Here is a 25,492-nt window from a genome sequence, read left to right as displayed (position 1 = left end):
TGGTGAGGGCGAAGGGCCATGTCGGGGGCCAGTGGCATGAAAAAGGGCTTGTTCCGATCAGGGCATTTTAAAATGGCGGGTGCGCACGAAAAGTGTGGCATCGGGGGAAGAGGCAAGATGGCGCAGATAATGTTCACCAAACCGTGCTAATTTTCCACAGTCCTCCCTTTAACATATTCAAGACATCTTGCTGGTTCATTTTCTACTCAGTTCTATTATGGTGGGCATAAGAAGAAGCAGTAGGAACCCTAGGCGAAGGAGTCGTAAACATTTCATTTAAGATCTCTAGTGTTAGGAGGCGGACCTATTGATAAACTTTGGTAAACTTGTTTAGCAGGAAAGTCATAGTAATGCAATACAAAAATGATTCGAAGTGCGAGCAGTGAGTACATTTCATAAGGTGAACTGATGGATTGTTACATAATTAATACAATGTTGGCTGGGAGAGAAACGAGACGTAGCAGAAATGATAGTGAAGGAATGTTCGAAGTTTAGTAAGTTGTCAGCAATTTTTTTTTGTCTTCTGTTGGCACTGTGGAGCACCGGCGGTGGAGCTACGAGTCCAGCTCTATTCTAAGTTCCGTGTTGCAGGGCACGACCTTTTCCTCGCGTTTCTGATCAAAAAGGTCTTTTTCGCCCTGCGTCCTTTGGGATCAATAGTCAATAAGTTCAGGAGGAAGAAGAGTGCTCAAATAGTCCATAGGGTAGGTCGGAGAAAAAGGGGGGGGATGGAGCAAGGCCAGATCGGGAACAAACTAGGGAAACGAGAGATTCAGATGAGCGGGCTCATGACCGCGTCTAGAGAGCGGGGACCTTTCGGCACACATTCGAACATGGAGCAGGGGCATCAAGTTAGCCCTTTCCTCTCCTTTTGTTGGAGATAGTGCCTCGTCCTGTAGCTCTGTTCTGTCGCGGTCTCGCCTTGGCCCATGTCGCAGACGTTCCATAGTCCGTAGTCAGGCCACGTGCTCCCACATCCGGTCCTTCTTTCCTCCGGCAGCCGTACCCTTGAAGGAGTTTGAAAAAGACAGTCTTTAGAGAATTGGTAGAGGAAAGTAACCACATAAGTCTATTTCTCTCCCAGCCCCAAGTAAATGAGAATAGAAACGTCCGTTATGTTAGGGTTCACAACTGACATATAAATGATCGATGGTGAGCCTGCCGGATTTACTATGACTTTTCTTCACGATTGTTTAATATAATCACGACAGTTCATCTGAATACAAGCCTGACAATGCTATACCGTTCTCTAGGGGTCTATATTTGAAAAGGGTGTTGTGAGCTATTAGCACAGTACTAACAGGCATCTCGATGTGGGACGAACATAGGCTAAACATTTTTCATATTATCACTGCCTCCTGCCTTTTACCTAAAAATTTTCGCTTTTCGACAATGTTCATTGTAATGGTTATCTTTGCTTCGGTCTAATCTTTGACTTTGTAAAACATCATTCTGGTTCCTATGCGGCCTCTCACGGCCTAATTACAAAATTAGAAAAGACAGGGATCTCATGGGAAAACAACTAGGGACATAGAAAACGGTGGTGGGGGATAGTTAAAAACTCTTATCGGGGGGCAACTGAACGCAATACTGGGCGCGTCCTGGGAAGATGGGGGGGTTTCGATTACTTTTATGGTTTGGGTATCGTGACAATTCGGAACGGGGAAGGTCGCGCTATCTGGGGCACTCTATTCCATCAGGGGAGCCGCTGACGTAGTTCCCTTATTACGGGTCAGATTAGGGAACCTCAGTCGTCTTACCCGTCCTTTCCCTTATGGCCAATTCAAAATAGTTTTCGGAAAGGAGAGGTAGTGGCACAGCGTTAGGGCGATTGCATTAAAGACAAGTTTTGAGCAAATACCGGCGGTATTTGAAGCCAATTGGGTGGTGTGCTAGGGGTGGCAGTCTGCCAATTTCGGGGCTAATCGCTCGGAAGAGTGGGAATGTGAAGGAGAGAGAGAGAGAGAGAGAGAGAGAGAGAGAGAGAGAGAGAGAGAGTGCAACGGCAGGCTAAATAGTACACGTGCGACAGGGAGAGTGGCAGTGTATTTAAGGAAGGCTATTTAGTGCGTTACACAGCAAAGGACAGTTATGGGTCTGCGTTAGAATCTTGAAAGCATGCAGTTTGAGGCGGACGAGCATTAGACAGGGTAGAGGGGGCATGCTTTGGGGAAAAGAAAAAAAAGAAAGGGAGGTACCATTGTGTCGCACGTTCTTGCATTCTTGGTCCTTCGACCAGTTGAGTCAACGCTTCAGTCACACACGCACATTCTCTCATAGTTTCGATTCACCCGTGACATGGGTTCATTCGCGCAGCCTGGGTTAAGGGTGATCACTTTTCATCAGGTCATACTAGTTTTACGAGGGTGTGCTACATGAGCAGTTTGCGGGCGTGCTTATGTGCCACCTTGCAGCGTTGGTCCGCTTCGCGTATTAGACGGGGCAAGGCTTCCGATCCTCGTCATACCTCGGTTGCGGCCCCTGATGTAACCTGTAGAGGGAGGAAAAAGAGGGGAAGGGAGGGGGGCAACATTCGCGCATATCAAATACATGGATTCGAGAGTCCTTTACTTACCTCATACTCGTCTTTCCTCATCGGGGTAGAGTCCCCGGGGATATGGTTTCTGGAGTCGGGGGGGGGGGGGGCAGTGTGTCCTTATAGGTCGTGTGCAGGGAAACGTGAAAAGGGAACCAGAGGTGCCTAGTGCGAGGTATCTAGTTAGCAGATGTATCTCACTATCGGGGTCCTTAAAATCTCCTTCAACGCTGTGACGTTCTAGGGTTCTTCGGTTCTAGGGTCAGCTCTGCTCCCTAATACCTTTGAATCGTTGTACTTTATAACATTTACATCGTTTTATTTTACCCTTTCTTTTACATTCCCTCATTTATACCGTTCGTTTTACCCATCCTTGGAAGTCGAGGTCTTCCTCCATGCGAGAGTTCATGAGTCAGTCGCGTACCTTGAAGGCAGAGTGTCGTGTCGTAGACCCGATCCGTCCTCCAGGGCTGGGCAGCCATCTTCTTAATAACCTTAAAGAGGGAGCATAGTAGGGTGCACAGAAAAGAACTCTCCCGCCCATCCCATATTTTCAAATAAAGCATGCAATACCCGTTCATCATTTCGAAGACCTTTATTTTTGCAAAATCATAGCACGTGGATTTATGAGGGTGCAGTCGTATTTGGCCGGACACGGCAGTGGCTAAAGTGCGTACAGTGGGGTGTCGTTTTGCAGCAATAAAAACGTTTAGAAAGTTTTAGCAATTCATTTGTAGCAAGCTTAGAACGTCTATCAGTTGGCCGGGGGCTCGGGGGCGTTTATTTCATAATCTAGAAGCACGGTCAGACTAGTTGCAATCAGATTTTCCTATATGCATACCGTGTGCGTGCATCATAAGCGAGGTTATACATCGGCTATATATATAAAACATAATACATTGTACATTTATAATCATCATTTTTAACGGGATCCGTTTACATGTTCCCCGAGCGAGCTCTCCTTTCTTCTTGTCAAGTGTACAAAAAGGGTCATATATGTCTCAGAACATTAAGTTTGTATAGTAAAAAGGGACACCACGAGGTGTTCGTAAGTTCCTATCGATACCGGCGCCATTTTGGGCGGGGCCGGGTTAGTCCGGAAGTGGCGTCAGGAAAAAAATGTTTCCTACAACCGGCAGTTGGACCAGAGTCCTTTTCGGCAGTTCTAGAATTCATGCTAACAGAAGGGGTGGCAATGTCATGTTTATTTCGTTGGCGATCAAGGCAGTTGTCTCTTACCGGAGGCCTGCAGTGGCCGAGGGTTCCTCCGGGGACCTTTGTAGAATCTTCAAGGCTGAGGAGATGTTGTCGGAGGTGGGGGCTCGTGCTCCGGTGGGCGAGCGGCCGAGTTATATTGCTGTTCAAAGTTACTCTAGTAGCCGGGGCCCGCCTTCCAGCAGACCCAGACGCCATTTTGAGGCCCTGCAGCAGTCCCCTCTCATCGAGTCTGTAAGAGTGGAAGTATGGCCACCTGTGGCGCACATTCGGTGCTGCGCAAGTATCGGTGCAGTCATTGCATATTCGGTGCTCCGAAAATATGGGCACCATTGCACGTTCGGTGCTGCGCAAGTATTGGTGCACCATCACCTGGCTGGGGGTGCTCGGTGTTGGGCCGGGGGCTGGGAGACCTCCTATCCGTGGAGGTGGGAGAGGCTCGTCCGCATCGCCTCTCCCTCCCAGCCCAACTTGGACAAATTGTTGTGGAGGTACGTGCAGGACATCCCGCCGCCCAGAGCTGCTGCGGCTGTTACGGAGGGGAAAAGAAAGAGGTGCCTTGTTCTTCTCTGGACCGGGATTCCTTAGGTTATCGGCTGCAGCCGGACTCAGTTGGCCCCGGTCCCTGGCCATTGGTGGCCGGACCGGGTGGACATGTGGCGGGACTACCGGCAACTACCTAGGGCCGCTGCGGCTGGACTCCGCTGGCCCCTGCCTCTCCTTCGGCTCCCCCATACGTTGAGATTTCCTGACCAAGTGTTGGCAGCAGGGCCCGCCTTATATGGGTTGCCGCCGGTTGGGCGTAGCCGTAACCCTGCCCTGCTTTGGAAGGTTCCAGAATGTGGGGGGGGGTGGTGTTCTGTTGGCTTTCATGTTCTACAGTTTACCGTTCTTGTTTTTCTAGCGTTATCGTGTTTTTCTTTGCTTGTTATGTTAAAATAAAAGTTCATGTTTATCAGCGGCTTACTGATTTCGTTTCCCATTTTTTTTTTTCTTTCCAGGTTGTTTCATGCTAAAATTTCTATTAACATAGTTTATGTAACATGGAAGCACGTGCAGGGGGATGACGCAGATTCATATATTACGTACACACAAACTCAAACGGGGGGTGCGGGGACAGTAAAAAGCATGATACACAAGATCCAAAGACAAACATAAAACAGTGATTGGCCATAATTTTTCTCTTTCTGTCTGTTAATTTAGAACTAGGCTGGGTTCCCGTCTTTACATTGTCCGGCCTAGGAAAATTCGAACATGTCGCTGAAATCGTTCTGGCGAAATCTGTGCCATCGGGCATAATCAAACGTGGTGGTTCTATCTGGTCTGTCCATGCGAGTCTGATTCTTCTTTGCCTCGCGCTTTTTCTCATTCTGCCGGCCTGTCGTCCCTGTCGGCCCTCTGCCCCTACTCATGCTCAGTAGAGTCGGGCATTGGGCTTTCCAGTGTCCGACGTATCTACAAAAAGCGCATTGGTCTTGCCCTAAGTCTGGCCGTCTTTTGCGTATTGTCGGAGGATAACTTTTGGGTCGTGGTGCCTCGGGGTTGTCCTGTCGATATGTTTCTCTACCTGATCTGTCCTCGTCTTTTCTCTGTCGTTGCATAGCCTCTCTGCGCCACATACCGAGACTGTCGAGCATAATAGGCGTTGTCTTATTATTGCGAAGGGCGATTTCCAACGTTTCTATTTTATCAAGGTCAAAGGACCCTACCAGTGGCCACTGTTTGTCTTGACATTCTTTGGTATACCTGTGCCACAATTTATTATAGGCTATGGTGACTAATCCATAGTTTATGAACATGTCCTTATTAGGGGTGCCTTCCAGTGGAGCTATATGATCCACCTCTAATACACGGTCCGGGCTGAACCAATTATTAATCAGTGGGGAGAAGACAGACATGACGGCTCGTAGCGAGGGACAAAAAGTCAGCACTGCCTATCTTATCACTGTGCGCAAAGACTAGACAGAATATTTCTATTCTACGTTGTTTGCGGGCAGTGAATACCTCATGAACAAAAATAAAAAAGAGTAACCAATAACGAGGAACAATCAATAATAAATAAGATAGAGTAGAATCAATGGGGAGAGTAAGTAGGGAGCAAAAGTCTGCGTCCTCTACCCTTTCACTATCCGCAAAGAGGAATCTGTTATTTCCGGTTTGCAGACAGAGAATTTCCAGAAGACAATCTGCGACCAGTAGTTCGGGGTCAAAGAACCCAGTTAATCAGTGAGGGAGAGGGAATCTCCCAAAAACCGTTAAGAAATAATAGAGTCAGTGGGGGAGAAAAATAGGCACGACGGCTGCGTTACCTATCCTTCACTGTTTGCAAGAGGGAAAGAGCCTACTGTTTCTCCGCGTGCAGACAGTGAATTTCCAAATAAGTTAACAAAGAGTAATACTAGTATATATATATATTTTTTTTTTAAACAATCAAGCAATCATTTCGCAATCCGTCGTGTTTACACGACCTTACCCGGACCGTATGGACACTTTCTTGTCTTCCGAATCCAGCGCCTGTTCGTCCTCTTTTTCTCGTATTTCTCACGGCACTCCTAATGGTCCCCAGTCAGGACCGTAGATCGCTCGAGAGAGGTCTGTTCGGAACTGGTGAAGTTCGGATGATCGGCTGCCAGACGAGGGTCTATTGGGCAAGAGCTCTCCCGATCGTTGCAGTCGTTCACTCTGTCGTCGGGACCTCTCCCACTGGATCCACGAGTCGCTGATGGGCCCCACGCTTGGGACGCCAATTGTTAAAACCTGTGTTGGGTTGGGGACAATCGAGATTTGCCCGGCGGTATTGCCTCTGTGACCCACGAATTATTAATCAATGAAGAGGCAGGCGCTGGAGACTGGAAAGCAGGAAACAAGGTTTTATTCTCTCCGGAGGAGAACACAGCAAAACAGACAGCAGGTATCGTTCTGGGGTGCTCTAACTTATTTCTGGGGCCTGGCCCTTATATACAGGGTTTGCGGTTTTATTACAGTTTTCATACTTATGGCAAAGCTTTGATGTACGGAAAGACATTCCCGGAATCCCCCCCCCTCCGGGCCCGTTCCCACACACATTTACAGTAGAAGTCCCCACCCTGGTCACAACAGGTGATGAATATCGCGCAGCTGGATATTCCGCCCATTCATGGAATGCGGGGTTCGATCGGATCTCATGGGGTGGGGGCTTTGATCAACTCGGGGGTCCTTTGATGAGGGGAGCTTTCTATTGTACGGGGAGGGGCAAGGAATAGTATCGGCAGAGCTGGGTGTCGGCCTGGGAACGAGGAAGACAAACGGGCGCACGGGGAAAAGGAGGTTTGCATCAAAGGGCCGGGGACCATGAAAGGGAAGAAGGGAGGTGTTGCGCTGGGAACAGGATGGGGGTCTGAGGCAGAGCAGCGCTGAAGAGGGGTTTATGATTCAAGGCAGGTGCAAGCAGGGGGTTGGTCAGCGTGCAGGCTTGGTGAGGGCGAAGGGCCATGTCGGGGGCCATGGCATGAAAAAGGGCTTGTTCTGATCAGGGCATTTTAAAATGGCGGGTGCGCACGAAAAGTGTGGCATCGGGGGAAGAGGCAAGATGGCGCAGATAATGTTCACCAAACCGTGCTAATTTTCCACACGCTCAACATCCTGTGATTCTGGGCAAATCAATTAATCTCCCTGTGCCTGAAAAAAATGAATGTGCTCTTCTGTAACAAAACTGGTGCTATGTAAAGGCTCTGATACCCGATGTCTCGGGTCTAGCTCGCGCTATATAAAACTCTAAAACAAAAAAAGTTGTAAAGCCAGGATCAAACATCAAGTCTCCTAGTGCCATAGCTCCAACCTTTCCACTGTACCAGAGCTATCAGTGGAGGCTTGGGTGTTAGTATCTGCAGACCTCAGTGAATTGCACACCTTGGAGAGGGGTATTTGTCAAGGTTTATTTTTATATCACTTGCTACCCTAACTGAGCTGGTATCTAAGCACTTCTAATGTTTACAGATAAGAGACTAAAGGCATAACCACATTGTGAGGCCTAAGATTCTACTTCATTTCAATTCAATATTCAAGTTACTTCCTTTGTACACTTGACTCGTCAAAGGTAGCGACAGCAAGCAGAGAAGGTTTAATCCAGATGCGGTAAAGGGACAGCATAAAACCGTATACTAAAATCTATGGGCTCGATTTGGAGTAATCCTTAAAATAACCTCATGGCTCACAGTCCACCCCTTGTACATCCTTTTCTCCCCTTATGCCCAATTTACACCACACCCTTCCCCCGACCCCACCGTTCTCACACCAGTGCAACCTCGGCCATATTTGTTTACCTCCCTTGGTAAAATGTTTGCAAGTACCCATGAGTTAGAATAATGCTTTTAGGCCATCCGTGGAAGCACGTTCAGGACGGTAGGAATAGATTATACTGTTTATGTACAGAGAAGCTGCACTGCACCGCCATGTGGAAGAAATGAGAACTGCAGCGGCCAGGGAGGCATTTACAGGATGTCAGATGTGTTACTGCTATACTGTGATTCTGTAATGGAGTCGCCACAACCCGTTAATGATGACATGAACACACATTTAGAGAGAGATGGGCAAGCATTGCTTCTGTGTGTTTTTCTCCGACTATTGGTGTGATATTAGCATCAGCAATGGTACTAGTAGGCACAGAATGCTATTCACTTCTCGAAATGAAAAATAGCCTTGGGTGCACTCCAACTCACTTTCCTCACATTTCACCAGATGTTTTACAATTCCTCTCTTACTCTAAATGGGCCGCATAGGAGCGTGTTCATGGATGTCAAAATATACCAGACATTAGTCCATGCCTATTCAATTTTTTTTTCGTAATATTGGCAAATCTGTGTAAGGTATATTTTCCTTTTTAGTTCTATCTTGACAGTGCAGCTGATCGATTGACATATTGACCACTTTTTTAATATATACATAGAGTGGGCTATGGCTTGACTCCATCCAGAGGTGTATTGCTCGTTCACCTCATGCTATCATTCCAGTGTATTCTTCCATCTTGAAGGAAGTGCTTTCATTTGAATGCCTGAGGGACTGTTCTAACTCTAAAAAATAAACTTCAGTATCCAGTTTGTAACATCATGTTCTTTTCTCTTAGGGGCATTCTTCACAGAAAGCAATATGCTTCTTAATTTTTTGCAGCATTGACAAAGCCAGTAGGCATGTTTTAATATGATAACCAACATGTTTGCATTGAATGCATGCAAACTGCAATTGTCAATGCCTGTGATTACGTTCCTTGATACATTAAATCAATACCTAGGGGATTTGTCAATGCTTGTTTTGGGGATTATGACCTAATGAAGCTGGTCTTGACATTGAAACCATGACAGGGGAGTTCCAATCCTGGCTTCCCTAGTCGCCCTAATTGCATGATCTTGGGCAACGCATTGTATCGACCTGCGCCTCACTTCCGTTATCTACCGGATTGGGAGCGCCCAGAAATTGTAGCAGGTGCACTGATGCTAAGCGCTATATAAAACACGGAACTGTTAGATTTCCCGTGTTTATTTTGGACGGTTTGTCTGGAAGGCAGTGGTTTCTAACAGGCATTATTAGTCCCCGACAGTAGATTCGGAGCTCGTGCCGCCCTTGTGCGGAGTGTGTGTTTAAAGGGAGCCGGGCCGAGCATGAACGCTGCGTGCCGGGCATGTTGAGGCCTGCCCGGTGCCCATGGCTCCGCAGTCACATTTGTTGAACACTGAGATCTGTTATTGACAGTGCGTCGTGGGTGCGACTCTCGATTGTTGCAACGTAAAGTAAAGCTCGCGTGTTGTGGAATTTTGCAGAAAACGCATTCAAGGAGAGCGAGTCGATGCGGAGAGAGGCCGCCTCACCCACACCGGACCGGAGACCAGCGGGGCACGCCGAGAGAGTCGTGCTTCGAGAGACGCTGAGCCGCGGGTCCCCGCCGAGCAGGTACGCGCTGGAGAGGTGTGTGGGTCTTGGGCAGATAAACATTCTAGTGATGTGTGGGTCTTGGGCAGGTAAACATTCTAGTGATGTGTGGGTCTTGGGCAGGTAAACATTCTAGTGATGTGTGGGTCTTGGGCAGGTAAACATTCTAGTGATGTGCGGGTCTTGTGTAGCTGCAGGTAAACACTCGAGTGATGTGTGGGTCTTGGGCAGATAAACATTCTAGTGATGTGTGGGTCTTGGGCAGGTAAACATTCTAGTGATGTGCGGGTCTTGGTTAGGTAAACATTCTAGTGATGTGTGGGGCTTGGGCAGGGGCAGGTAAATACTCTAGTGATTTACATTCTAGTGATGTATCGGTCTTGGTTAGGGGCAGGTAAACAATCTAGTGATGTGTAGGTCTTGGGCAGGTACACATTCTAGTGATGTGTCGGTCTTGGTTAGGGGCAGGTAAACACTCTAGTGATGTGTGGGTCTTGTCTAGCTGCAGGTAAACACTCTAGTGATGTGTGGGTCTTGGGCAGGTAAACTCTAGTGATGTGTGGGTTTTGTGTAGCTGCAGGTACGCTCTCTAGTGATGTGTGGGTCTTGTGTAGCTGCAGGTAAACACTCTAGTGATGTGTGGGTCTTGGGCAGGTAAACTCTAGTGATGTGTGGGTTTTGTGTAGCTGCAGGTACGTTCTCTAGTGATGTGTGGGTCTTGTGTAGCTGCAGGTAAACGCTCGTGATGTGTGGGTCTTGGGTAGGGGCAGGTGAATACTCTAGTGATGTGTGGGTCTTGTGTAGCTGCAGGTACGCTCTCTAGTGATGTGTGGGTCTTGTGTAGCTGCAGGTATGCGCTCTAGTGATGTGTGGGTCTTGGGTAGGGGCAGGTAAACACTCTAGTGATGTGTGGGTCTTGGTTAGGGGCAGGTAAACACTCTAGTGATGTGTGGGTCTTGTGTAGCTGCAGGTACGCTCTCTAGTGATGTGTGGGTCTTGTGTAGCTGCAGGTAAAAGCTCTAGTGATGTGTGGGTCTTGGGTAGAGGCAGGTGAATACTCTAGTGATGTGTGGGTCTTGGGCAGGTAAACGCTCTAGTGATGTGTAGGTCATGGGCAGGTAAACATTCTAGTGATGTGTTGGTCTCGGGTAGGGGGAGGTAAACACTCTAGTGATGTGTGGGTCGTGGGTAGGGGCAGGTAAATACTCTAGTGATTTGTGGGTCTTGGGTAGATACAGGTATGCGCTCTCGTGATGTGTGTGTCTTGGGCAGGGGCAGGTAAACATTCTAGTGATGTGTGGGTCTTGGGCAGGGGCAGGTAAACACTCTAGTGATCTGTGGGTCTTGGGCAGGTAAACATTCTAGTGATGTGTGGGTCTTGTAGGGGCAGGGGAACACTCTAGTGATGTGTGGGTCTTGGGTAGGGGCAGGGGAACACTCTAGTGATGTGTGGGTCTTGGGTAGGGGCAGGTAAACATTCTATTGATTTGCGGGTGTTGGGTAGATACAGGTATGCGCTCTCGTGATGTGTGTGTCTTGGGTAGGGGCAGGTAAACACTCTAGTGATGTGTGGGTCTTGGGCAGGTAAACGCCCTAGTGATGTGTAGGTCTTGGGCAGGTAAACATTCTAGTGAGGTGTGGGTCTTGGGTAGGGGGAGGTAAACACTCTAGTGATGTGTGGGTCTTGGGCAGGTAAACATTCTAGTGATGTGTGGGGCTTGGGCAGGGGCAGGTAAATACTCTAGTGATTTGTGGGTCTTGTGTGGATGCAGGTATGCACTCTAGTGATGTGTGGGTCTTGGGCAGGGGCAGGTAAACTTTCTAGTGATGTTTCGGTCTTGGGCAGGAGCAGGTAAACACTCTAGTGATGTGTGGGTCTTGGGCAGGTAAACATTCTAGTGATGTGTGGGTCTTGTAGGGGCAGGGGAACACTCTAGTGATGTGTGGGTCTTGGGTAGGGGCAGGTAAACATTCTAGTGATGCGCGGGTCTTGGGTAGGGGCAGGTAAACACTCTACTGATGTGTGGGTCTTGAGCAGGGGCAGGTAAACATTCTATTGATGTGTCGGTCTTGGGCAGGTAAACATTCTAGTGATGTGTGGGTCTTGGGGAGGTAACCATTCTAGTGATGTGTGGGTCTTGGGTAGGGGCAGGTAAAAACTCTAGTGATGTGTGGGTCTTGGGTAGGGGCAGGTATGCGCTCTAGTGACGTCTGGGTCTTGGGCGGGGGCAGGTAAACACGCTAGTGATGTGTGGGTCTTGGGTAGGGGCAGGTAAACATTCTAGTGATGTGTCGGTCTTGGGTAGGGGCAGGTAAACACTAGTGATGTGTGGGTCTTGGGCAGGTAAACACTCTACTGATGTGTTGGTCTTGGGCAGGGGCAGGTAAACACTCTAGTGATGTGTGGGTCTTGGGCAGGGGCAGGTAAACACTCTAGTGATGTGTGGGTCTTGGGCAGGGGCAGGTAAACACTCTAGTGATGTGTGGGTCTTGGGCAGGGGCAGGTAAACACTCCACTGATGTGTGGGTCTTGGGCAGGGGCAGGGGAACACTCGAGTGATGTGTGGGTCTTGGGTATGGGGCAGGTAAACTCTAATGATGTGTGGGTCTTGGGTAGCTGCAGGTAAACGCTCTAGTGATGTGTGGGTCTTGGGTAGGTAAACATTCTAGTGATGTGTGGGTCCTGTGTAGGGGCAGGGAACACTCTAGTGATGTGTGGGTCTTGGGCAGGGCCAGGTAAACACTCTAGTGATGTGTGGGTCTTGGGCAGGGGAACACTCGAGTGATGTGTGGGTCTTGGGCAGGGCCAGGTAAACACTCTAGTGATGTGTGGGTCTTGGGCAGGGGAACACTCAAGTGATGTGTGGGTCTTGAGCAGGGCAGGTAAACACTCTAGTGATGTGTGGGTCTTGGGCAGGGTCAGGGGAACACTCGAGTGATGTGTGGGTCTTGGGCAGGGGCAGGTAAACACTCTAGTGATGTGTGAGTCTTGGATAGGGGCAGGTAAACACTCTAGTGATGTGTGGGTCTTGGGCAGGTAAACATTCTAGTGATGTGTGGGTCTTGGGTAGGGGCAGGTACACACTCTAGTGATGTGAGGGTCTTGGGTATGTGGCAGGTAAACTCTCTAGTGATGTGTGGGTCTTGGGTAGGGGTAGGTAAACACTCTAGTGATGTGTGGGTCTTGGACAGGTAAACATTCTAGTGATGTGTGGGTCTTGGGTAGGGGCAGGGAAACACTCTAGTGATGTGTGGGTCTTGTGCAGCTGCAGGTAAACACTCTAGTGATGTGTGGGTCTTGTGTAGCTGCAGGTAAACACTCTAGTGATGTGTGGGTTTTGGGTAGGGGCAGGTAAACACTCTAGTGATGTGAGGGTATTGCGTAGGGGCAGGTAAACACTCTAGTGATGTGTGGGTCTTGGGTGGGTGCAGGTAAACACTCTAGTGATGTGTAGGTCTTGGGTAGGGGCAGGTAAACACTCTAGTAATGTGTGGGTCTTGTGTAGCTGCCGGTAAACACTCTAGTGATGTGTGGGTTTTGGGTAGGGGCAGGTAAACACTCTAGTGATGTGTGGATCTTGGGTAGGGGCAGGTAAACACTCTAGTGATGTGTGGGTCTTTTGTAGGGGGAGGTAAACACTCTAGTGATGTGCGGATCTTGTGTAGCTGCAGGTAAACACTCGAGTGATGTGTGGGTCTTGGGCAGATAAACATTCTAGTGATGTGTGGGTCTTGGGCAGGTAAACATTCTAGTGATGTGTGGGTCTTGGGCAGGTAAACATTCTAGTGATGTGTGGGGCTTGGGTAGGGGCAGGTAAACACTCTAGTGATGTGTGGGTCTTGGTTAGGTAAACATTCTAGTGATGTGTGGGGCTTGGGCAGGGGCAGGTAAATACTCTAGTGATTTTTGGGTCTTGTGTAGATGCAGGTATGTGCTCTAGTGATGTGTGGGTCTTGGGCAGGGGCAGGTAAACATTCTAGTGATGTGTGGGTCTTGGGCAGGCGCAGATAAACATTCTAGTGATGTATGGGTCTTGGGCAGGGGCAGGTAAACATTCTAGTGATGTGTCGGTCTTGGTTAGGGGCAGGTAAACTCTCTAGTGATGTGTGGGTCTTGTGTAGCTGCAGGCACGCTCTCTAGTGATGTGTTGGTCTTGTGTAGCTGCAGGTAAACACTCTAGTGATGTGTGGGTCTTGGGCAGGTAAACTCTAGTGATGTGTGGGTCTTGTGTAGCTGCAGGTAAACGCTCTAGTGATGTGTGGGTCTTGGGTAGGGGCAGGTGAATACTCTAGTGATTTGCGGGTCTTGGGTAGATACAGGTATGCGCTCTCGTGATGTGTGTGTCTTGGGTAGAGGCAGGTAAACACTCTAGTGATGTGTGGGTCTTGGGCAGGTAAACGCTCTAGTGATGTGTAGGTCTTGGGCAGGTAAACATTCTAGTGATGTGTGGGTCTTGGGTAGGGGGAGGTAAACACTCTAGTGATGTGTGGGTCTTGTGTAGCTGCAGGTAAACACTCTAGTGATGTGTGGGTCATGGGTAGGGGCAGGTAAATATTCTAGTGATTTGTGGGTCTTGGGTAGATACAGGTATGCGCTCTCGTGATGTGTGTGTCTTGGGCAGGGGCAGGTAAACATTCTAGTGATGTGTGGGTCTTGGGCAGGCGCAGGTAAACATTCTAGTGATGTGTCGGTCTTCGGCAGGGGCAGGTAAACACTCTAGTGATTTGTGGGTCTTGGGCAGGTAAACATTCTAGTGATGTGTGGGTCTTGTAGGGGCAGGGGAACACTCTAGTGATGTGTGGGTCTTGGGTAGGGGCAGGGGAACACTCTAGTGATGTGTGGGTCTTGGGTAGGGGCAGGGGAACACTCTAGTGATGTGTGGGTCTTGGGCAGGGGCAGGTAAACTTTCTAGTGATGTTTCGGTCTTGGGCAGGGGCAGGTAAACACTCTAGTGATGTGTGGGTCTTGGGCAGGTAAACATTCTAGTGATGTGTGGGTCTTGTAGGGGCAGGGGAACACTCTAGTGATGTGTGGGTCTTGGGTAGGGGCAGTTAAACATTCTAGTGATGTGCGGGTCTTGGGTAGGGGCAGGTAAACACTCTACTGATGTGTGGGTCTTGGGCAGGGGCAGGTAAACATTCTATTGATGTGTCGGTCTTGGGCAGGTAAACATTCTAGTGATGTGTGGGTCTTGGGGAGGTAAACATTCTAGTGATGTGTGGGTCTTGGGTAGGGGCAGTTAAACATTCTAGTGATATGTGTGTCTTGGGTAGGGGCAGGTAAACACTCTAGTGATGTGTGGGTCTTGGGTAGGGGCAGGTATGCGCTCTAGTGATGTCTGGGTCTTGGGCAGGGGCAGGTAAACACGCTAGTGATGTGTGGGTCTTGGGCAGGGGCAGGTAAACATTCTAGTGATGTGTCGGTCTTGGGTAGGGACAGGTAAACACTCTAGTGATGTGTGGGTCTTGGGCAGGGGCAGGTGAATATCTACTGATGTGTGGGTCTTAGGCAGGGGCAGGTAAATACTCTAGTGATGTGTGGGTCTTGGGCAGGGGCAGGTAAACACTCTACTGATGTGTGGGTCTTGGGCAGGGGCAGGTAAACACTCCACTGATGTGTGGGTCTTGGGCAGGGGCAGGGGAACACTCGAGTGATGTGTGGGCCTTGGGCAGGGGCAGGTAAACACTCTAGTGATGAGTAAGTCTTGGGTAGGGGCAGGTAAACACTCTTCTGATGTGTGGGTCTTGGGTATGGGGCAGGTAAACTTTAGTGATGTGTGGGTCTTGGGTAGCTGCAGGTAAACGCTCTAGTGATGTGTGGGTCTTGGGTAGGTAAACATTCTAGTGATGTGTGGGTCCTGGGTAGGGGCAGGGAACACTCTAGTGATGCGTGGGTCTTGTGCAGGGCCAGGTAAACACTCTAGTGATGTGTGGGTCTTGGGCAGGGGCAGGGGAACACTCGAGTGATGTGTGGGTCTTGGGCAGGGGCAGGTAAACACTCTAGTGATGTGTGGGTCTTAGGCAGGTGCAGGGGAACACTCGAGTGATGTGTGGGTCTTGGGCAGGGGCAGGTAAACACTCTAGTGATATGTGAGTCTTGGATAGGGGCAGGTAAACACTCTACTGATGTGTGGGTCTTGGGTATGGGGCAGGTAAACTCTCTAGTGATGTGTGGGTCTTGGGTAGGGGCAGGTAAACACTCTAGTGATGTGTGGGTCTTGGGCAGGTAAACATTCTAGTGATGTGTGGGTCTTGGGTAGGGGCAGGGAAACACTCTAGTGATGTGTGGGTCTTGTGCAGCTGCAGGTAAACACTCTAGTGATGTGTGGGTCTTGTGTAGCTGCAGGTAAACACTCTAGTGATGTGTGGGTTTTGGGTAGGGGCAGGTAAACACTCTAGTGATGTGTGGGTCTTGTGTAGCTGCCGGTAAACACTCTAGTGATGTGTGGGTTTTGGGTAGGGGCAGGTAAACACTCTAGTGATGTGTGGATCTTGGGTAGGGGCAGGTAAACACTCTAGTGATGTGTGGGTCTTGGGTAGGGGCAGGTAAACACTCTAGTGATGTGTGGGTCTTGGGTAGGGGCCGGTAAACACTCTAGTGATGTGTGGGTCTTGTGTAGCTGCCGGTAAACACTCTAGTGATGTGTGGGTTTTGGGTAGGGGCAGGTAAACACTCTAGTGATGTGTGGGTCTTGTGTAGCTGCCGGTACACACTCTAGTGATGTGTGGGTCTTGGGTAGGGGCAGGTAAACACTCTAGTGATGTGTGGGTCTTGTGTAGCTGCGGGTAAACACTCTAGTGATGTGTGGGTTTTGGGTAGGGGCAGGTAAACACTCTAGTGATGTGTGGGTCTTGGGTAGGGGCAGGTAAACACTCTAGTGATGTGTGGGTCTTGTGTAGCTGCCGGTAAACACTCTAGTGATGTGTGGGTTTTCGGTAGGGGCAGGTATGCGCTCTAGTGACATGTGACTTCTATTACCCTTGTATCATCACTGTTGATATCTCAGCATTTATTACAAATATTGCTGCTGTTATTAATAGAGGTGTTTTTACTTCTACACTACGATTATGTCTACTATTGCTCCTACTGTTATTGTTACTAGAAGTACTACTAGTCCTAACCCTGCTGCTATTCCTAGCTCTACCACTGTAAGTATTATTAGTTCTAATGCTGTCAGGGGTGGCTGGCCTATGAGAGCATTTGGGGTGGGGCCTCGGTACTTCCCCAGCTGCCCCTGAAGCGAATCATTCGTTAAGCCAAGGGCCTGAGCACAGGACAACATCTCCCTAATGATTTCCTTGCACATGCGCACTGCATTCTGAGCAGTATCCCTCCAACAGCATGCAGTGTGCATGAACAAGAAGCCTGCACTTTTGTCTGAGGGAGGGGCGGTGCAGGCACTGGTCGAGCTACACCGAGCCAGGGTCGGACTGGCATATAGGGCAACCAGGCAGTGCCCGGCAGGATGGTCTGACAGCTTAGTGTCTGGGCCAGTTTCTTAGCCCTTTGTGGTCCTGTTTTCTGTTTTGCTGGGCCAGTTTTTACTGTTGATTTCCCTGATATAGAAATAAACATTGCCTGCTGCAAATCCATGCAGGCTTGCATTATTTGTTAAACACTGTGCCCCTGCCCAAGACCCAGACATCACTAGAGCGCATACCTGCTCCTACCCAAGACCCACACATCACTAGAGTGTTTACCTGCCCCTACCCAAGACCCACACATCACTAGAATGTTTACCTCCCCAAGACCCACACATCACTAGAATGTTTACCTGCCCAAGACCGACACATCTATAGAATGTTTACCTGCCCTTGCCCAAGACCCACACATCAGTAGAGTGTTTACCTGCCCCTACCCAAGACCCACACATCACTAGAATGTTTACCTGCCGCTACCCAAGACCGACAAATCACTAGAGTGTTTACCTGCCCCTACCCAAGACCCACACATCACTAGAATGTTTACCTGCCCAAGACCCACACATCACTAGAGTGTTTACCTGCCCCTGCCCAAGACCGACACATCACTAGAATGTTTACCTGCCCCTGCCCAAGACCCATACATAATTTGCAAACATGGCCCACTTTTTTGGCTACCTAATCCTCTAATGGGGGCCACTTTTATTTTTCTTTTATTTTGGTCCCAGGCCTATTTTCTGTCCTAGTCTGACTCTGCACCAAACCCTCCCAATTACTACTGCTTCCACCTCTCCCGGCTGCAAGCTATTCTAGCTGCATGAGCCCTCAATGGTGAGTTTGACAAGGACCAGAGGATTGCCTTTGGGCCTTTGAAAGTAAGTCATTGGGGTTTGATGAGTGTGTGTGTGTTCATATGCATGAGTGTGGATGAGTTCATACGGTCCATACATGCATCCACATGTCTATTGAGGGACGCGGGCTAACATAGTAGGTGTAAGGACAGGAGATCATGGACTCAATCTGACCTAATGCTGCTCAGATTACACATACTTGACATACTGGCCATTGCTTGATGTCATTCTGGTTATCCTTGGCCTTATACTGGCCTATTCTTGACACATATAATATGGGTGTTACTGGCAACATTCTGGCTATCCCAAAAATAATAGTATCTCACAGCTGCATTTTATGGGCATCCTACAGCTGGCATATTTTGGGATACACTGGCAAATATGTACACTACTACTGACCCATATGTGACATTATTGTCACTCTTCTTACTGCCACTGGCTTAATAGTGGCCCATTTGTATTGTATATTGGGCCTTCTTGGTAACTTCAACATTCCTGGCAGAATAATGTCCCATATTTAACTCACTACTCTGAGGGGACATGAGATTACGCCTCCCCTCACTCTCCCAAAGGATCAACTCAAAACACAATTCGAGAAGGACTCTTCCATAAAATCAAAATAAGCTAATAGATAAGATAAATGCACAAGGGGGAGACCCTATACACTACGCCCTCCCAAAAGTTAACCCTTCGGAAAATGCAAATAGTTTTTTTGAACGCCCTCATCCACTAGATAGTGCATAGGGCACGCTATCACACCCTGAAGTAACCCAACATTCAGGGTGGAGCACTGTTTTCTGACCAAAAGGAATTATTTATGTATTTGGAATGCACTGATTTCGAACCGGGGATCCCATTATGCAGAAAAAGAATAACGTTTAAATTACCTAAGAGAGTACCCGCCTATAACTTTATTATGGGTCTCGGCAGGATTAAAAAAGTCTAATATACAGGTATATGTGAGAACTTACAACTCCATTACCATACCAACATGTTTCGGCCTATTTTGTCGCCCATCTGGGTCGAAAGCGTTCCTCAGGATACAGACCCCGATCTAATATATTAACACTACTCCTAGTAAATCACTAATTATTAATTTGGAGTGTGTCTGTGAACGTACTTTCCTTTTTTAGATAGTTTTGTAGAAACATATTGTGTGGCGTACCCAAGTTTCATTGTTTGCAGTCTGGACCCGGGGAGAGAGTTCCTGAAATATTCTGAGCATTCTTGGTGACAATATGGCTATGACTGGCATGAGTTTGGTCTGTACCTGATGTAATGTGTGAATTGTTGATGGCAATTCCAGGTATTCATAGCACCATATTAATCTGTCAAAGACAGACTTCTTAGTACTGTAACCAAAGGAATCGCCAATCACATTCAAAATTGAATCTTCAAATCTATCTTACTAGGTGTCCCACCAAGGAAGCACTTTTTCACCCAATATTGAGGCTTCATAGAAATTAACATACTCTACAAGGGAATGCGCCCAGAATGACTTAATCTACCTCTTATCATTTTCATATGCTCTGCAAATTTAGGCTTGTAATCCTTATAAAGACCTTCACAGATTTTTGTAGCCCCTAACCCTCTCTCTTATTGATAGCAGTAACACTAACCTATCATAGGTCACAAGTTTGCAAAATTCTTTCACTTTGAGGTCAGGGAAAGAAAAGTGAACACAAGTTCCCACAGAAGGCAGAGTCTGACATTTGACCTCTGCTTTGACTGCACAGCAAATGTGACAAGATAAGAACAAGATTTAAAGGCCTGTTTACAGAAAGCGAGCACTTGTGGAAGAATACAGTAAAAAGCTATGCTCCACGAGATGGATGAACTGAATGGGGACAGCCTAAAACAATTAAAGCCGGCAAATAGAAAACAAGCAGCTGTGAGATGCAATCCACAAAGTCAATGGTAAGGAATGGGCAGAATGCATTCCCAGGGAAGTTTTCAGTATGCCCACAAGAAGTTGTTAGCAAACAGACAACTGCGCAGTGCCAAGCTACACGAAGAAAAATGAGCACAGGTTAATTTAGGGTTTGCTTGTGACTTCACCCTGAGAAGGACTGTGATTCCTCCTTGGGTAGGATTTTACACCCTCAACCAATAACCTTCTTAAATGGACGTATAAGCATTTACATCTTACTTGTTAAGGTTTTAGGATTTTTTATGTTTCCTTTTTTTATTTTTCACAGTTTTCCTGCCCTTCCAAAGCTGTTTGTTCTCACTGCTCCAGGACTATTTTTTGTAAGGTCTGTTCTCCCTGCTCTAGGACTGTTTCTTTTGAGGTCTGTTTGTTCTACCGGCTCCAGGACTGTTTCTTGTGAGGTCTGTTTGTTTTCCCTGCTCCAAGACCTTTCCTGGGAGGTTGGTTTGTTATCCCTGCTGTAGGACTGTTTCTTCTGAGGTCTCTTTGTTTTCCCTGCTCCGGCTCTGATACTTGTGAGGTTTCTTTGTTTTCCCTCCTCTGGGACCGTTTTTGTAAGGCATGTTTGTTCTCCCTGCTCCAAGACTGTTTTGTTATGAGGTCTGTTTGTTCTCCCTGCTTCAGGACTGCTTCTTGTGAGGTCTATTTGTTCTCCCTGCTCCAGCTTTGTTTCTTGTGAGGTGTATTTGTTCTCCCTGCTCCAGGAATGTTCCTTGTGAGGTCTATTTGTTCTCCCTGTTCTAGGACCGTTTCCTGTGAGGTCTGTTTGTGCTCCCTGCTCAGGAACGTTTCTTGTCAGGTCTGTTTGTTCCCCCTGCCCAGGACTGTTTCTTGTCAGGTCTGTTTGTTCTCCCTGCTCCAGGACTGTTTCTTGTTAGGTCTGTTTGTTCTCCCTGCTCCTGGACTGTGTCTTGTGACGTCTGTTTGTTCTCCCTGCTCCAGGACTGTTTTGTTTTGAGGTCTATTTGTTCTCCCTGCTCCAGCTCTGTTTCTGTGAGGTCTGTTTGTTCTCCCACCTCCAGGATTGTTTCTTGTCAGGTCTGTATGTTTTCCCTGATCCAAGAGTGTTTCCTGTGAGATCTCTACGTTCTCCCTGCCCCAGGACTGTTTTTTGTCAGGTCTGTTTGTTCTCCCTGCTCCGGGACTGTTTCTTTTGAGGTCTGTATGTTCTACCGGCTCCATGACTGTTTTTTGTAAGGTCTGTTTGTTCTCCCTGCTCTAGGACTGTTTCTTGTCAGGTCTGTTTGTTCTCCCTGCTCCAGGACTGTTTTCCTGGGAGGTTGGTTTGTTCTCCCTACTGTAGGACTGTTTCCTGTGAGGTCTTTTTGTTTTCCGTGCTCCACCTCGGTTACTTGTGAGGTCTGTTTGTTCTCCCTGCTCCAGGACTGTTTCCTGTGAGGTCTGTTTGCTCTCTCTGCTCCGGGACTGTTTCTTGTGAGGTCTGTTTATTCTCCCTGCTCCGGGACTGTTTTTTGTCAGGTCTGTTTGTTCTCCCTGCTCCAGGACTGTTTCTTTCGAGGTCTGTATGTTCTACCGGCTCCATGACTGTTTTTGTAAGGTCTGTTTGTTCTCCATGCTCTAGGACTTTTTCTTGTTAGGTCTGTTTGTTCTCCCTGCTCTTGGACGGTTTCTTGTCAGGTCTGTTTGTTCTCTCTGCTCCAGCTCTGTTTCTTGTCCGGTCAGTTTGTTCTCCCTGCTCTGGGACTGTTTTCTTGTGAGGTCTGTTTGTTCTCACTGTTCTAGGACAGTTTCTTGTCAGGTCTGTTTGTTCTCCCTGCTCTGTGACTGTTTCTTGTCAGGTCTGTTTGTTCTCTCTGCTCCAGCTCTGTTTCTTGTCCGGTCAGTTTGTTCTCCCTTCTCTGGGACTGTTTTCTTGTGAGGTCTGTTTGTTCTCACTGCTCTAGGACTGTTTCTTGTCAGGTCTGTTTGTTCTCCCTGCTCTAGGCTGGTTTCTTGTCAGGTCTGTTTGTTCTCCCTACTCTAGGACTGTTTCTTGTCCGGTCTGTTTGTTCTCCTTACTCTAGGACTGTTTCCTGTTGGGTCTGTTTGTTCTCCCCTGCTCCGGGACTGTTTCTTGTAAGGTCTGTTTGTTCTCCCTGCTCCAGGACGGGGTCTTGTTATGTTTGTTTGTTCTCCCTGCTCTAGGACTGTTTCATGTGAGGTCTGTTTGTTCTACCGGCTCCAGGACTGTTTCTTGTGACGTCTGTTTGTGCTCCCTGCTCTTGGACTGTTTCTTGTCAGGTCTGTTTGTTCTCCCTGCTCTGTGACTGTTTCTTGTCAGGTCTGTTTGTTCTCTCTGCTCCAGCTCTGTTTCTTGTCCGGTCAGTTTGTTCTCCCTGCTCTGGGACTGTTTTCTTGTGAGGTCTGTTTGTTCTCACTGCTCTAGGACTGTTTCTTGTCAGGTCTGTTTGTTCTCCCTGCTCTAGGCTGGTTTCTTGTCAGGTCTGTTTGTTCTCCCTACTCTAGAACTGTTTCTTGTGAGGTCTGTTTTTTTATTTTTTTTATTTTTTTAAAGTACTGAAAAAGTGTCTTGTTTATTAAAGAATGTTGCATAAACAGAACAGAATTAGCAAGATTTGAGGAAACGTAACAAAAGTTCATTAACTATTGGAAAATGTGAACCTAACAGGAAAAGGCAATTTCATGCATTTAAAGTTAGCATTTCTTTTTATTTTTTTTAATTTTATTTTCACCTGGTACGAGACAACAATACATTCAAAATTATTTCACATCATCAAATATATCATATACATACACAGAAATCTATAAATCAAATATCATAATAGAGAGGCTAAGATATACCAGCAGCATCCAATTGTCAGTCAAAGTTAGTCTGTAGGTCATTCAGTTCAATCTAAGTCCCCCCAAATTTTCTCAAATTTCTTTAGCGACCGAATGCCTCTTAATTCTGCTAGAGTACACTCCATTGTTTTAATTTCAATGACTAAATACCACCATTCCATAGCGTTAGGTATATTAAGGCTAATCCAGGCCCTTGCTAGGATTAATTTAGCACATGAAATTAGTATTGATGCCAATGCAGGGCGTGGTTGACTAGTCAGATGTGGGCCAAATATTGCCATAGGCGCCGTTATAGGGGAGCTAAGAATGTTTTTAGAAACCAAAAATTTTCCCACTTCTTCCCAATATTTCCCGAGCATTGGACAGGAAAACAGCATATGTACCAAATCTGCTGCATATTCGGCGCATTTCGGGCATTTTGGTTTTATCTCCCAAGGCATTGCTTGAGGGCCATTTCGAAAAATTTTCTGGCGTATAGTAAAGCATGTAGGTGGTTCTGTATTGTTGAAGTCGTAAACTAGATGACCGTACAGAGTTATGGATATTAGTATAGGATTGAATTATATGTTTTCCTGTAAAATTTGTTCCAAGTTTGGAGTTCCATTTATTAGCAAGTATATCGCTGTCGTCAGGTCTGAGGCCTATGAGAAATTTGTAGGTCGAGCTGATGATTGATTTCTCTTTCCTAGAATTTAAGCAATCCCAGATACCACCACTCGACACGCTATTGATTTTATTTTTGCGCACTAAAAAATCGTAGATTTGTAAATATTTAAACCTATGTATTTCAGACAAACCATATAGATGTTTTAGAGTGGGAAAGTATATTATGCCTTGAGAATTATAAAGATCACCCAAAACTGTTACGCCTTTCAGCTGCCATCTACGGAATTCCCCATCACTGAATATGCTCAGTAGGCCAGGATTGTGCCATAGAATCAGCTGAGAGTGATATATAGTAGTTTTGCAGTAATCAAGTATATCCTTCCATACTCTTATTTTATCACGTGCGGTCTTGAACTTGACCCGTTTGTAGTAATTAGGGTCTGTTATGTGAAGTAAAAATTGGTTAGAATCGCCTTTTAGCAATAAATAGTGGTAAAATAACGTATCCTCAATATTTAATAATGACCGTATGCGTCTTACAAATGATGCCCAAAAGTATAATTTCAAATCAGGAAAATTAAGGCCGCCAGACCCAATCTGATTTTTCAATACCTTTAATGATCTCCTAGCCTTCTTATACCCCCAGATGAAGTTACCAAGAATCCCATCTAATTGTTTAAAAAAAAGCCTATTCAGTATCAAAGGGATTGATCTAAACAAATATAAATATTTGGGTATGATTTTCATTTTGATCAAAGTTATTCTACCAATTAGACTTAGTGGAAGTCGATGCCATTTTTTCAGAGTCGAAATGGTAGTTTTCGTTAGATCGTTATAGTTGATAGCATTAAGTTCTTTAATGTTTGAGGTGATTTTAACTCCAAGATAGGTTGCGACCTTACAGATTTCTGGTACCGGTGTCGGGGGGGCAAAATTAGCTATTATTTGGGTTTTATGTGTATTCAGTTTATAACCTGAGACTGTGCCGAATTTAAGTGCTTCGAGATTAATAGCTCTTAAGGACTCGATTACTTCAGACGAATAAATAGCAATGTCGTCTGCATATGCAGTAATTTTTAGGCCATGCGTGCCAGTCTTGAATGGTGTTATTCCAGGTTGGGTATCCAAGGCCTTTAAGAACGGTTCAAGTGAAAGGGCGAATAATAAAGGTGACAGGGGGCACCCTTGACGAGTGCCCCTCAGGATTGAAAAACACGGCGAAGTAAGCCCTCCATAACTAGTGTATGCCGTTGGTTTGTCGTAGAGTGCGCGGATCCCATTTAAGAATTCCCCTTCAAAGCCCAAAGATCCCAGTGTGCGCCATAAATAGTCCCATCCCACCCGGTCAAATGCCTTTTCGGCATCAAGCATTATCATAGCAAGAGGGGTAGCCTCTACCTCTGTTATGTCAAATGCTGTTATTGCCGTGTTGACATGGGCTGATGTGTCCCTCCCTGCTATAAACCCGTGCTGTTGTGTATTTACAATTCTGGGCATTAGTGGTGCAAGTCTTTTAGCCAAACATTTTGCGAAAATCTTTGCGTCTGTATTAATCAGGGATATGGGTCTATATGAACCCATCTCCTCTTTAGGTTTGCCCTTTTTGTGAACAAATATTATTTTAGCTTTATTCCAGGAGCTGGGGGCCAGTCCTGTTCTGCCAATATGTAATATCACTTCTAAAAGAGAAGGTATTAGTTCATCTAGGCATAGTTTATAGATTTCCAATGGAATGGTATCTTCACCTGTGGCTTTCCCTATAGGCAGTGATAGTATAGCCTCCTTTAGTTCTTCTCTCGTTATGTCTATGGCCAGATCGTCTACTTCAGTCGCCGTTAGCTGGTTCGTTAGATTTTCTCTTAAGTAATCCTCAATTACAGAACCATTAGGCGTACATTCCGGGGTATACAGAGCTTCGTAATATTTAGCAAACTGTTGGGTGATATCATTTGGTTGACTATATTTCTTGTTGTCAAGTCCTGTAATTTGAGTAATCGTGGACTCCACTCTATCTTCTGCCACTTTAAAGGCTAAAATTTTGCCTACTTTGTCTCCACCCTCATAGTTAGAAAATTTATATTTATGTATCTGAGCACTATTTTTTTTTAGACGTTTTTCTTTGGTCTTACATTTTAGCTGACTAAGATTTGCGCAGATTTCCAGAGTAGATAAATTATCTCTTAAGGCTTGTGCTAACTGAATCTCTCCAGCAGCAATATCAGATGTCAA

At 46.9% G+C, this 25,492-nt stretch overlaps 1 protein-coding gene across 1 annotated transcript in view; it reads left to right on the top strand.

The window, feature by feature from the left end:
- The first annotated feature begins 9,126 nt into the window (after nt 1-9,126).
- The window catches only part of CCDC187 (coiled-coil domain containing 187), a 282,400-nt gene continuing 266,034 nt past the window's right edge, over nt 9,127-25,492 (top strand). Inside the window, exons 1-2 of the mRNA XM_078640350.1 lie at nt 9,127-9,208; nt 9,544-9,673. Of these exons, the coding sequence (XP_078496476.1) occupies nt 9,127-9,208; nt 9,544-9,673 (212 nt within the window). The remainder of the gene's footprint in view (nt 9,209-9,543; nt 9,674-25,492) is intronic.

Source organism: Lissotriton helveticus, chromosome 5_1 (genome assembly GCF_964261635.1).
Source record: "Lissotriton helveticus chromosome 5_1, aLisHel1.1, whole genome shotgun sequence".
Classification (NCBI taxonomy): Eukaryota; Metazoa; Chordata; class Amphibia; order Caudata; family Salamandridae; genus Lissotriton; species Lissotriton helveticus.
This window is presented reverse-complemented; position numbering and strand designations above follow the sequence as displayed.